Genomic DNA, 13,552 nt, shown 5'->3' on the forward strand with positions numbered 1-13,552 from the left:
CTCCACTTACCATATAAAAGCACTTTGTAGTTCTACAATTACTGACTGTAGTCCATCTGTTTCTCTGCATGCTTTGTTACCCCCCTTGTATCCTGTTCTTCAATGGTCAGGACTCTCTGAGGACCACTACAGAGCAGGTATTATTTGGGTGGTGGATCATTCTCAGCACTACACTGACATGGTGGTGGTGTGTTAGTGTGTGTTGTGCTGGTATGAGTGGATCAGACACAGCAGCGCTGCTGGAGTTTTTAAACACCTCAGTGTCACTGCTGGACTGCAATAGATGAGCGATTGTCTCTGACTTTACATCTACAAGGTGGACTGACTAGGTAGGAGTGTCTAATAGAGTGGACAGTGAGTGGACACTATTTAAAAACTCCAGCAGCGCCGCTGTGTCTGATCCACTCATACCAGCACCATGTCGGTGTCACTGCAGTGCTGTGAATGATCCAACAACTAAATAATACCTGCTCTGTGGTGGTCCTGTGGGGGTCCTGACCAATGAAGAACAGCATGAAAGGGGGCTAATAAAGCATGTAGAGAAACAGATGGACTACAGTCAGTAATTGTAGAACTACAAAGTGCTTGTATATGGTAAGCGGAGCTGATAAAACTCCATATTAGTAACCATGGTTTTGAAAGAATGTTGGAACGTCCACCTACATTTGACCATCTGAACCTCATAAACGCTCCACTCTGTCCAGGTTTAAATTGAACACGCCTCGCATCACGTCACGTTCACGCTCAATTTCCCCTTTCCCCGCTCGCTTAACAGATGGTGACCTGTTAGTTCTCGCTCTTAGCAGGAGTCGCGCGTGGATCGGTAAGCCCCGACGCCGTCCCGTACCTGTACACATCTGGCCGCGGAGCGCGCCAGGGACGAGGAGACAGGTACGGACCACGTGGTTACTTAGCAACAAGGGGAAAGTCTGGGTTGCTAAGGAACAGCCGTGGTACTACTGCACTTCAGATGCTCGGCGTGGCACGCGTTGTGTAGTAAAACGTTCTGCGAAAATCGGTGTGAATTTTAAAGGGTTCGGGATGAACAAAGAGACGCGGGAATGGAGTGATACAGCAGCACTGGAGGTTTACCATGGTTTGTGGTACATGATGTATGGTGCTAGGGTGATTACAAGCTTTGGGTGGTAAATGAAACATGGATTTAATTATCACATTGGGCAGACTCCCAAAAGCGCCCGACAGTGGCAACCTGGCAGATGTAGGGCTTGAACCATTGACCTGGTCTCTAGTCTACAAGTTGATACATCCCATTCCTTCATCCCAGACATCCCAGACTGGATTCCAGTTCATTGCAGGGCACCAGACAGTCACCCATTTACACCCTGGGGCTTAATACAGAGCAGCCAGTCCAACCACTACATATATGCCAAACCAGTCAATGACCAAGGGTGAGGTTCGACCCCAGGTGCCCATGACCCTGGTGCTATGTTGGACCCACATTGCCTTCTATCCCAGACTGGATTCCAGTTCATTGCAGGGCACCAGACAGTCACCCATGTACACCCTGGGATTTAATATAAAGCAGCCAGTCCAACCACCATAAGAAATATGCCAACCCAGTCAACGACCAAAGGTGAGGTTGAGGTTCGACCCCAGGTGCCCATGACCCTGGTGCTAAGTTGAACCCACATTGCCTGCTCCAACACTGTGCTGCCTTTTTAAATACACTAACCCTTGGTATCCCAGACATCCCATACTGGATTCCAGTTCATTGAATGGCACCAGACAGTCACCCATGTACACCCTGGGATTTAATATAAAGCAGCCAGTCCAACCACCATAAGAAATATGCCAACCCAGTCAACGACCAAAGGTGAGGTTGAGGTTCGACCCCAGGTGCCCATGACCCTGGTGCTAAGTTGGACCCACATTGCCTGCTCCAACACTGTGCTGCCTTTCTGAATACGCTTATCCTTGGTGACACTTCTGGCTAACGCGCCAACCCACCCACCTGTTCATCATCACATATTTATATTCTAATTAAACAGCAAGTCATGGATGCAGCGGACTTCAACCATGCCAATGGAAACGATTAAAGGTAACATTTTTAGATAGATTTAAATTCAAGTGTGCACTAAAAAGTTGAGCAATCTAAGGTCACTCAGATGGTGCAGCAGTCTAACAAGCCAGAGTTCAAGCTCTTGGGTTCAAGCATCATTGGTGCTACCAGCCACGCCAGGCAAAGGTTTGTCCTTCTATTTCACTATAACAGTCACTCCTCCTGATGGGTCAAGGACACACATAGTGAAGGACTCCTTACAGTGTTGTTGGTTGGTGAATCATCATGATTGATAGAACTCCAATGCTGGCTTGTGTAAAAGAAGCATCTTTTGAGAAGGGCTGGGGAGCTGGTCTATGGCTCTGGAACTGGAACTGGAATAACTGCATTTAATAGAAAAGTGTCGCATTTCACGGCAGTCATTAAATAACACTCATAATTCGAACGATAGAATAAATGGAAGCTACAATACACAGCACAGCTACCTTAACGGTTGAATGTAAACCTAGAACATCCAGCGACGATCTCAGAGACAACCCACCACCATCCTCGCGTCCACAGAATCGGTTGGAAGTTTTCCAATCTCGGTTCCAAACTCAAGAGTCGTGTTTTTTGGCTTCTTTAGACTTTGACATTTTGACTAAACGGTTGCTAACTGAATTGCCGTAGGATTGCTAGGACGCCTCATATTGCAGATTAACCAGTAAACGTGAGGCACATGAATGAAAATGGTAAAGCGCTAAATACAAACCTTAAATTTGGGGGGAATAAAGTTTTTAATATCATGACCTTTTTGTCTTGGCGTCTTGGATTGTTTGCTGTACCTTTATGGGTGCAGTCGAACTATCCATAATTATAAGGACACATCAAAGTACTCCGAGTCAATAATAATCACTAATAGAGTAACAAAGTTGAATGACACTAAATAAACTTATAAAGGAACTCAAATAGGTGACAGGTATTTGTGAATTGCAAGTGTATGCAAACTTTTGACTTCAGTTGAACCTTTAAGAGCTGCAAACTGTTCATCATTAAAAACGTGACACGATATTGAACAGAAACTTGAATGTTTTGCTCCCTGATCCACCCCAGATCCGAATAACGACCCGACTGCGGTGCGTCTTATTATTTCTGGCGTGTGTGGTACCGGAGGACGAGAGCATGCGGGCGCTGGTGGGAAGCAGGGAGGGAGGGAGGATCCGATGGGGGTGGAGGTGGAGGTGGAGGGATGGAAGGATTGATACACCAGCATCCTTCACGTTGTGCCATTCGAGATCTGCGTACAGAGCGCAACGCCGAGCCGAGCAGCGAGGCAGCGAGGCGAGGCAGCAAGGTCGCGTCCTTTGCGCCACTGCGTGCACAGTCTGCGCCGTATGCGCAGCGCACCGGAACCTGTTGTGTCTTGGTTTGGGGATTTTTTTCTCCCTCTCTCTCTCTCTCTCTCTCTCTTGATGAGGGTTGCAGCAACCAGAACACGAGGATGTTCCTTCAGGAGTGGAACTGCTGCAGCTGGAAACACCTGGAATACCTTCACACTGGGAAACTAATGGGCAGCCAAAAGTCGTGAAAAGTCGCTGTTTGCGCCGAATCGAGCTTCTAACCTGCTGATTAGGATGAATCACACGCCGACGAGGATGCATCCATAGCCATACACAGGTATGCACTAATGAGACATATTACATAGCCTGTGCTATAGTTTACTATAGTGTTACTATAATATAATACTGTGCACTTGGGGAGCTGTTGCCTCACAGCAAGAAGGTCTTGGGTTCAATTCCCAGGTGGAGTTTTCATGTTCTTCCCATGCTTAAGTGCAGTCCAAAGACATGCAGTCAGTTGAACTGGAGATTCAAAATTGCCCTATGTGTGTGTGTGTGTGTGTGTGTGTGTGTGTGTGTGCCCTAACCAGGGTGTGAATAGCACCCACCACATCCCATAATAAGATAAAGCGGTGACATATGAATGTGCAACTTTATAGATATTAATATATTAATTTTTACTAACCACCCAGACACATTGATATGCCACCAGATACCATTTCAGTGGTTGATTTCCTGCTTTGGATACATTTCTGTTACGTATTTGCTGTCAGTGTGGTTCAGTGTGGTCCCAAAGTGAAAGTGCATATAATTCATACAATATTTTATTTTATTTTATTTTTTTATTTTTATTTCACTTTCCTATTTTATCAGCTCCACTTACCATATAGGAGCACTTTGTAGTTCTACAATTACTGACTGTAGTCCATCTGTTTCTCTGCATGCTTTGTTAGCCCTCTTTCATGCTGTTCTTCAATGGTCAGGACCCCCACAGGACCACTACAGAGCAGGTATTATTTAGGTGGTGGATCATTCTCAGCACTGCAGTGACTGACATGGTGGTGGTGTGCTGGTATGAGTGGATCAGACACAGCAGCGCTGCTGGAGTTTTTAAACACCTCACTGTCACTGCTGGACTGAGAATAGTTCACCAACCAAAAACATCCAGCCAACAGCGCCCCATGGGCAGCGTCCTGTGACCACTGATGGTCTAGAAGATGACCGACTCAAACAGCAGCAATAGATGAGCGATCGTCTCTGACTTTACATCTACAAGGTGGACCAACTAGGTAGGAGTGTCTAATAGAGTGGACAGTGAGTGGACACGGTGTTTAAAAACTCCAGCAGCGCTGCTGTGTCTGATCCGCTCATACCAGCACAACATGCACTAACACACCACCACCATGTCAGTGTCACTGCAGTGCTGAGAAAGATCCACCACCTAAATAATACCTGCTCTGTGGTGGTCCTGTCGTGGTGGTGAAAGGAGGTTAAAAAATATGTAGAGAAACAGATGGACTACAGTCAGTAATTATAGAACTACAAAGTGGACAGTGAGTGTAGAAACAAGGAGGTGGTTTTAATGTTATGCCTGATCTGTGTATTTCTCCCACTCCCAGGTGCAGTCGTCCTATGAATGGGACAGTGTCGCGCCCGGCTCTGCTCCCCGTGCCCCGGTCAGGACTATGCATCGCCCTGGTGCCTCCCTAAATGCACTGGCCGGCGGTTTGCGAAAGCAAGGAGGGCGGATTGGGCCACAGAGGGCGGGGCGGGCGTGGTGCTATGCCCCCGTCGTTTCGGATAGCGGTTCTCGGCGCGCAGGGCGTGGGCAAGTCGGCCATAGTGCAGTGCTTCCTCAACGATGACTACAGCGAGTCCCACGTCCCGAGCCGCACCCGCCGGGTGCACCTGTCCGCCGCTGTGCTCAACGGGCACGTCCATGACCTGCAGATTACGGACTACCCGGCCATCAGCAGCTTTCCTGGCAGCTCCCTACAGGTACAAGCATCTGGCGCTGATAATTACACTGTGGCCAAAAGTATGTAGACACCTGATTTTGACCTCATTTTAAAATTATAAGCATTACATGGAATCCTAATTTCTTTGCAGCTCTAACAGTCTCCATCAGCTTTTACCTTGATCAGGGTCATGTTGGGCAAAAATACATATTTTAGCTATTTGTGTGACTAACTTACTCACTAATTAGGAGGGGTGTCCACATTCTTTTGGCCACTTAATGTAGACTGAGAAAGGTTCCTCAAAAAGGTTTAGTTGTTAAGAGGGCAGTTGTAGCTTAGCAGGTAAGGTACTGGACTAGTAATCAAAAGGTCGCTGGTTCGAGCCCCACCACTGCTGGTCTGATGAGATGAAAAACTATTTGGGCACAACAGCATGTGCTAGACAGGAAGTCTGGTAAGAACACAGGGGCGGATGAGTGCAGCCAAATACGGGGACATCCATCAAAAACAAAAAAACCCTCGTGGTAAACTCAAAAAGTTCACCTATTAACCTAACAGTGACCCAAACCATACACCAAAAACAACACTGGAATGGCTTTACAACAGCATGTGCTAGACTGGAAGTCTGGTAAGAACACAGGGGCGGATTAGTGCAGCAAAATATGTGAACATCCATAACAAAAAAACCTAACAATGACCCCAACCATACACCCAAAACAACACCGAAGTGGCTTTAGGGCCCAGTCAAAGCCCAGACTTAACCCCTATTGAACAGCTGTAGAGAGATCTGAACATGGTCCACAGAGAATACCATGAAGAATGGGATAAACTGCCCAAATCCAAGTGTGCCAAGGGTGCAAAGCTTGTTGGGACATAACCAGAAATCCTTGCAGCTGTAATACAAGATTTTAAGCCCTGAGATGGACATGTGACAGAATGTGCTAGACTGGAAGTCTAAGAACACAGGGGCGGATGAGTGCAACCAAGTATGGGAACATCCATCAAAAAACAAACAAACAATGACCCAAACCATACAGCCAAAACAACACTGGAGTGGCTTTAGGGCCCAGTCAAAGCCCAGATGGGATAAACTGCCCAAATCCAAGGGTGCAAACACCCCTAAACAAGACCCTTAACCCCAAATCCTTGCACTGTATCCTGACACAACTGTACGTCTCCTTGGATTAAAGTTATTTTGATCCCGGGAGTCGTGTTAAATTCACTCTCTCTGCACTGACAGCCCCCCCCCCCTTCCCCCCCCGGCTCAGAAATGAACTAGTTAAAATTATTTCTCACCTCGGTCTGATATGAATGATGCGCTCTAGATGGTCCTGGCACATTTGTCACCCCCGCTTCCTCTGGCATCGATCGTGGGCTGAATATCGCAGGCTCGGAAACGGAAGAGAAGGGTGTGAAATGTGAATATTAATAGTCGTTTGTGGGTAAATAATATTCACACCGATCAGGATGCTTCTTTACTCCTTTGTATATACCCAGCCCTCTCATCAGTGCAGTAATTACTAATCTCAATCTACTTAAAGTAGAGACAAGTGCTCTTCACATACTAAAAAGTACAACCCCAAATCAGAAAAAGTTGGGACAGCATGGAAAATGCAAATAATAAAAAACACAGATGTTCTTACATTGTCTTACATGTTCATCCACTGTGTGATGGTCCATCGTAGATGCCTCCGAGCCCAGAGAAGTCGACGCCGCTTATGGACATGGTTAACATAAGGCTTCTTTTTTGCACAGTAAAGTTTTAAGTGGCATTTGTGCTTAAGCTTGCGCCCTTGGCCTTTACACACTCCCGATTCCTTGAATCTTTTAATAATATTATGCACTGTACGGGGAGAAATATGCTAATTTAAAGCAATTTTATTTTATTTGCATTTTCCATACTGTCCCAACTTTTTCTGATTAGGGGTTATGTGTGAATGACTGGGCTAAGAAAATTAAGAACTGGGTATTTTGAAGTAATTAGATGAGCAATTGAGTAATTGTTGGGAAACAAGTCTGTAATACAATTGGCTGTTGTCTGTGTCATACTCAGGAGTGGTCGGACGTCTGCTGCCGGGGTATCCGGAGTGCCCACGTGTACATTCTGGTTTACGACATCTGCCGTTTCGACAGCTTCGAGTACGTCAAGACCATGCGCCAGCAGATCCTGGAGACCAGGTACGGACGTCTGCTTCACAATACAGTCCCACCTTTCCATGTTCTGGACTTCTGTTCTTGAGGTGCTAAGTGATCCCCAATTTATTGGGTAAAAATCTATAAAAATAATGATTTATAATGGTCAGTTAACACAAACTGACCAGACATGTTCAGTACAAAATGGTCATTTTTAAGTCAATTCTGGTCTGCCTTAATCTGGATCTTCAAAAAGTTTCCGCACTTTTATATTTTGGTTATAAGCGGTGAGGGTGGGAGGAGGAGTAATCGGTCGTGTCTGAGAGACTAAGAGACCGAGAGAGACACTTATAGTTTGGATTTAGCGCCATCTGATTTCCACCTTTTTGGATGCTCGGAGAAGCTTTAAGGGGAAGAAGATTTTCATGTGATGATGATGTAAAAGCAGCAGTGTTTTTTGCTGATGGCATTAAAAAGTTGGTACGACACCAGGAGAAATTCTTAATAAATAGAGTTTGAAAAGTGAGGAAACTTTTTGAAGAACCCTCATATGTCGTGTCTTCATACATCACCCTAGTGTCACAGTCCATAAAGACACGGTTTGATTAGTGGACGGGTTTGGTGTGGAGACACTCCAGTAGCCTTTGCAGAGCCTTGACTTTAACTGCTTCGACCATCGTGATGATGAATCTCATTAAGACAGTAGTCTTAAGCCTATGGTCTTGTGTGTACTTAATCTAAAGTAAGCCAACTGGACTATCCAAGCGGTACGTCCTGTTTTTATTCCCTCGTTGCGTATGTGACCCTTGTCATTTTGACGTGGATCGATTGGACACCACGGCATCGCAATCTGATTGCGTCAAAGCCAAGGTGAACCGCTCTCGGTGGGGACGAATATGTTCTATCGATCTCAGCACGATGAAGTCCTGTCAAGGCTGACAGTCCTGCTGTCCACTGCTGTCCACTCAGGGATTTTGTCTCAGGCAGTTTTGCTTTATAGACCAGTGTCTGTGTTCTATTTCTGCTAGATGTAATGATGACGGTTAATTAATTAGGATAAGAGCTGCTCTTATCATGAAATAAAATTATTAAATACCGTGTCCACTCACTGTCCACTCTATTAGACACTCCTACCTAGTTGGTTCACCTTGTAGATGTAAAGTCAAAGATGATCGCTCATCTATTGCTGCTGTTTGAGTCGGTCATCTTCTAGACCTTCATCAGTAGTCACAGGACGCTGTTGGCTGGATGTTTTTGGTTGGTGGACTATTCTCAGTCCAGCAGTGACAGTGAGGTGTTTAAAAACTGATCCACTCATACCAGCACAACACACACTAACACACCACCACCATGTCAGTGTCACTGCAGTGCAGAGAACGATCCACCACCTAAATAATACCTGCTCTGTGGGGGTCCTGTGGGGGTCCTGACCATTGAGGAACAGCATGAAAGCGGGGTAACAAAGCATGCAGAGAAACAGATGGACTACAGTCAGTAATTGTAGAACTGCAAAGTGGGCCTATATGGTAAGTGGAGCTGTTAAGATGGACAGTGAGGGTAGAAACAAGGAGGTGGTTTTAATGTTATGGCTGATCGGTGTATTGATGTGACGGAACTCCACTGGAACTCTACAAAGAACCACACGGGCACAAATTCCCATGACACACTCTGACATCTTGGGAAAAGGAGAGGGTGGGACTTACAGTATATTACATTAATGCCCATGTGATATCCAACAAGCCATGGTCCACAACAATAGCTCAGTTATGTACGGTCTATGGGCGAACGCTTTTTTCTAAGCGGTGTAAATACACACAGCGCACATCTGTACCGTCAGAACTGTGTCTGAGAGGTGTAGGATGACGGGGAAAGAGCAGATGTGCAAAGCCCGCAGACTGCAGAACGTCACAGCGTGTGATAGATGAGCCAATCTTGGCCACCTTGCACACAGAGACCTTGGCCGGACACGAAGATTGATAGCAAGGGCGTCGGAGAGTTGATTAGGGTAAACAAGTGTATGCTAAATTAGAAAAATCATTCGCATCCTGTTTAGAGACTGATGGCATTTTAATTCGGGTGTCCTCTATACCAATTTTTTTTAAGCAACCCGGGCAACACAAACAATGCATTTTACTGTACAATCTGGTCCTACTGTGGTTTACAAGATTTCGGCATTTAGCAGACGCCTTTATCTAAAGCGATTTACATTATAGTTACATTATACAGTCTGAGCAATTGAGGGTTAAAGGCCTTACTTAGGGGCCCAACAGCAGCAACCTGGCAGTGGTGGGGCTTGAACCAGCAACCTTTTGATTGCTAGTCCACTACCGTAACCACTTAGCTACCACTGCCCCAATATTGAGTACATTTACAGTTTAGGCATTTTACAGACGCTCTTATCCAAAGCGACGTACAGTACTGTGACAGTAAACTGTTTAAGCAATTGAGGGTCCAACAGCAGCAACCTGGCAGTGGTGAAGCTTGAACCAGCAACCTTTTGATTGCTAGCCAACTACCTTAACCACCAGGCTACCACTGCCCCAATATTAAGTAAGCAATTGAGGGTTTGCTTTGCCTTGCTCAGGGGCCCAACAGTGGCTACTTGGCAGTGGTGGAGCTTGAACCAGCAACCTTTTGATTGATGGTCTACTACAGTAACCACTAAGCTACACTGCCCCAATATTGAGTACATTTACATTTTTGGCATTTGGCAGACGACTTACAGTACTGTGACAGTATACTGTCTAAGCAATTGAGGGTTAAGGGCCTTGCTCAGGGGCCCAACAGTGGCTACTTGGCAGTGGTGGGGCTTGAACCAGCAACCTTTTGATTGCTAGTCCAGTACCTTAACCACTAGGCTACACCTGCCCCTCTTTAGTTAATGACTTATGTGGCTATGTGGAATTTCCAGGTCTAACAGATATTGAAGCCTATTGCAAAATACAAATCGCCGCATCCCAAACTTCAAAGTATGCAAATACAAATACTGCATTTTATAGTTCGAATAAAATACAAACATTTTAAAAAGGTCTATCTGTCCATATGTTTAAGCTGGTGATCAGTAGTGCTTGTGCTGTGTTTCCACAGGACGATGGGCGCCTCAGAGACGCCGATCCTCATCGTGGGAAACAAGCGGGACCTCCAGCGGGGCCGGGTCATCCCGCGCCACAACGTGTCGGACCTGGTGCGCAAGAGCTGGAAGTGCGCCTACGTGGAGTGCTCGGCCAAATTCAACTGGCACGTCTTGTTGCTCTTCGGCGAGGCGCTGCGCAGCGTGGGCTGCGTCCGCTGCAAACACGTGCACGCCACCGTGCGCTTTCAGCGGGCATTGAGGAGGGAGCGCTGCACGCTCATGTGAGACAGGTCAGTCCCGATGCCTCACTGTTTCCGAAGAGGAGCTTGGATTATTCTTTCGCCAAGGAACTTTGACAGAATGATTCGCTTTTTGATGCCAAGAGGAGTCCTCAAATGCTGCTTCTCCAAACAAGGAGTCGGACGAAATGCCTCGACGATGGTGAGGCATCAAAAAAATATCAGCTTTATTATCATGCTACTGAAATGCAAATAAGAACTGCTTTACTCAAACCAGTCTGCCTTTTCATGGGCGTACACTGATGGATCTTCCAGTTCTGTTCAGAAACGTGAGCACAAATACACCGATCAGGCATAACATTATGACCACCTCCATGTTTCTACACACACTGTCCAGTTTATCAGCTCCGCTTACCATATAAGACCACTACAGAGCAGGTATTATTTAGGTGGTGGATCATTCTCAGCACTGCACTACACTGACATGGTGGTGGTGTGTTAGTGTGTGTTGTGCTGGTATGAGTGGATTAGACACAGCATCGCCTCTGGAGTTTTTAAATACCGTGTCCATTCACCGTCCACTCTATTAGACACTCCTACCTAGTTGGTCCACCTTGTAGATGTAAAGTCAGAGACGATCGCTCATCTATTGCTGCTGTTTGAGTCGGTCATCTTGTAGACCTTCATTGGTGGTCAGAGGACGCTGATGGTTGGTGGACTATTCTCAGTCCAGAAGTGACACCATGTCAGTGTCAGTGCAGTGTCAGTGCAGTGCTGAGAATGTTCCACCACCTAAATAATACCGTAGTGGTCCTGGGAGAGTCCTGACCAGTAAAGAACAGGGTGAAAGCAAGCTAACAAAGCATGCAGAGAAACAGATGGACTAGTCAGTAATTGTAGAGTGGAGCTGATAAAATGGACAGTGAGTGTACAAACAAGGAGGTGGTTTTAATGTTATGGCTGATCAGTGTGAATATATGTGAATCCTCAACAGGTACTTCAATGGGAGAATTGTGTGAACCCTTTTATATCATGGATTTCTGCATTGATTTCCAATAACAATAAAGACATTAATGGAAAATAAATGTGAACCCTTGGCAAATCCGTTTCTGTCTTGTTGCATCATCTTTCATTAGGCTTTATGTCCCATGTGCTGCATTGCTACCCCGATAATCTCCTGGGAGATTAAAAATACATTTTAAATTAATCGTTCCATCAGTGATTGATGCTATTTAGGCCAGAATGGCTCAAACTATGATGTTTGTTTCCTGTTTAGGAATGCAGATCATGCTCTGGATGTGCAGGACATCTAGTGCTCAATTTGTAGAACGTTTGTCCAGTTGTCACTCAACCTTTGCTGGGTTCCTACAGAAACCCTGAGAATGCAAGCATATTCCATATTCTTCTGTGGCTAATGTCAGTGCTTCAACCAGACCAGAGGTTGCTGGAGGGTAGGAGAAACCCTACCTTCCAATTACCATCCAATTGTCTGTTGAGCACCCTGCCAGGCTGGCAAAATCAGTGCCTTCAGAAATGCCATTGTCCAGCTTCACGCATCTAACTGGCCCACCTGTCGTGGAGCTCAGCTAGGGGGCTCGGTTACGGTATCATGTCCCACTGAGATATTTAGGTGCAGATGATTAACCTGTCAGTTTCTCTCAACTGATGATCACTCACAACTCATTAAACATTATTTGCTCCAGGTGGAAGTATTTCTATATATCACGGTTTCTTCCTCACAGATTTGCCAGCTCTTCTGTTTCTTGAAACCGTGACGCCTGGCTCAACCTGGTCCAGATTTCTGCTGGCACACTTTGTCTTTTCATTATTTGCTCCAGGTGGAAGTATTTCTATTTATCACGGTTTCCTCCTCAAAGATTTGCCAGCTCTTGAAACTGTGATGCCTGGCTCAACCTGGTCCAGTTTTCTGCTGGCACACTTTGTCTTATTCGTTATTTGCTCCAGGTGGAAGTAGGTTTCCTCCTCAAAGATTTGCCAGCTCTTCTGTTTCTTGTAACCATGATGCCGGGCTCGATCCAGTCCTGTTTTCTGCTGAGGGACTGCCCTGGATGAAAAAGCTACCCCAGAGGGCCCTACGTTTGTGCCAGTTGGCGTCTAGTTCCATCTTTTTCCTGAGAATTTGGTTGTCGCAGGCGCTCTGAGCACCTTGCCATATTGTAACGTTTCTGCACTGTCCCTTTTCTGTCCACTTTCTCCAATGGGTGCGGCAAATGTTTTTGACTTTGATTTGTTACTTTGTTTCCATTATTTTGGCCATCTCTTTTATTTTCACGTTACTCTGTTTGTCTCTGGTTTCTAACTTGGTTCAACATTCTGCAGATTGGGATCATTTCCAGGTCTTGGACTTGTGGGGATACACCTGGTGCGGAATCCGCTTCAAGGTTCTTTGCTGTTCCTTCTAAATAATTTATTATTATTTATTATTATGATTATTATTTAGAAGGGTTTCGGAATATATCGTACAACTGATGCTGTTTACTTTGTCCAGACGCAGTTTAGTCCTGGTATTGTCAGGCGTTATGTCTCGACTTCCCTCAATAAGATGAAAGAACAGGAATGAGGCCAGTGAATCATTTGATTTAGTTCACCAGTGTACCAGGACTGCATGAGTAAAAGGTTTAAATTAAACGATCCAATAATGTGAAACCAAATTTCGACCTGACCTCATTTTTATTCTAAAGGAAAGCACAATCTTGTCAGGAAAAGCATTGTAGTGCGAGAATTGCACTTTCTTCACACATTTATAACAGTACTGAGATTCTAAATGATTTTATTCATGCACTACGTTT

General features: G+C 45.5%; 1 protein-coding gene across 1 annotated transcript; it reads left to right on the forward strand.

Annotated features, from left to right (window-relative positions):
* The first annotated feature begins 5,106 nt into the window (after nt 1-5,106).
* LOC134303594 (ras-like protein family member 10B) lies at nt 5,107-10,880 on the forward strand. Its single transcript, XM_062989046.1, has 3 exons — nt 5,107-5,337; nt 7,351-7,475; nt 10,518-10,880. The coding sequence occupies exons 1-3, from the start codon at nt 5,122-5,124 to the stop codon at nt 10,786-10,788; spliced, it is 612 nt and encodes a 203-aa protein (XP_062845116.1). The 5' UTR covers nt 5,107-5,121; the 3' UTR covers nt 10,789-10,880.
* The last annotated feature ends 2,672 nt before the right edge of the window (nt 10,881-13,552 follow it).

The sequence above is a fragment of the Trichomycterus rosablanca genome, chromosome 26, assembly GCF_030014385.1.
Source record: "Trichomycterus rosablanca isolate fTriRos1 chromosome 26, fTriRos1.hap1, whole genome shotgun sequence".
Lineage (NCBI taxonomy): Eukaryota > Metazoa > Chordata > Actinopteri > Siluriformes > Trichomycteridae > Trichomycterus > Trichomycterus rosablanca.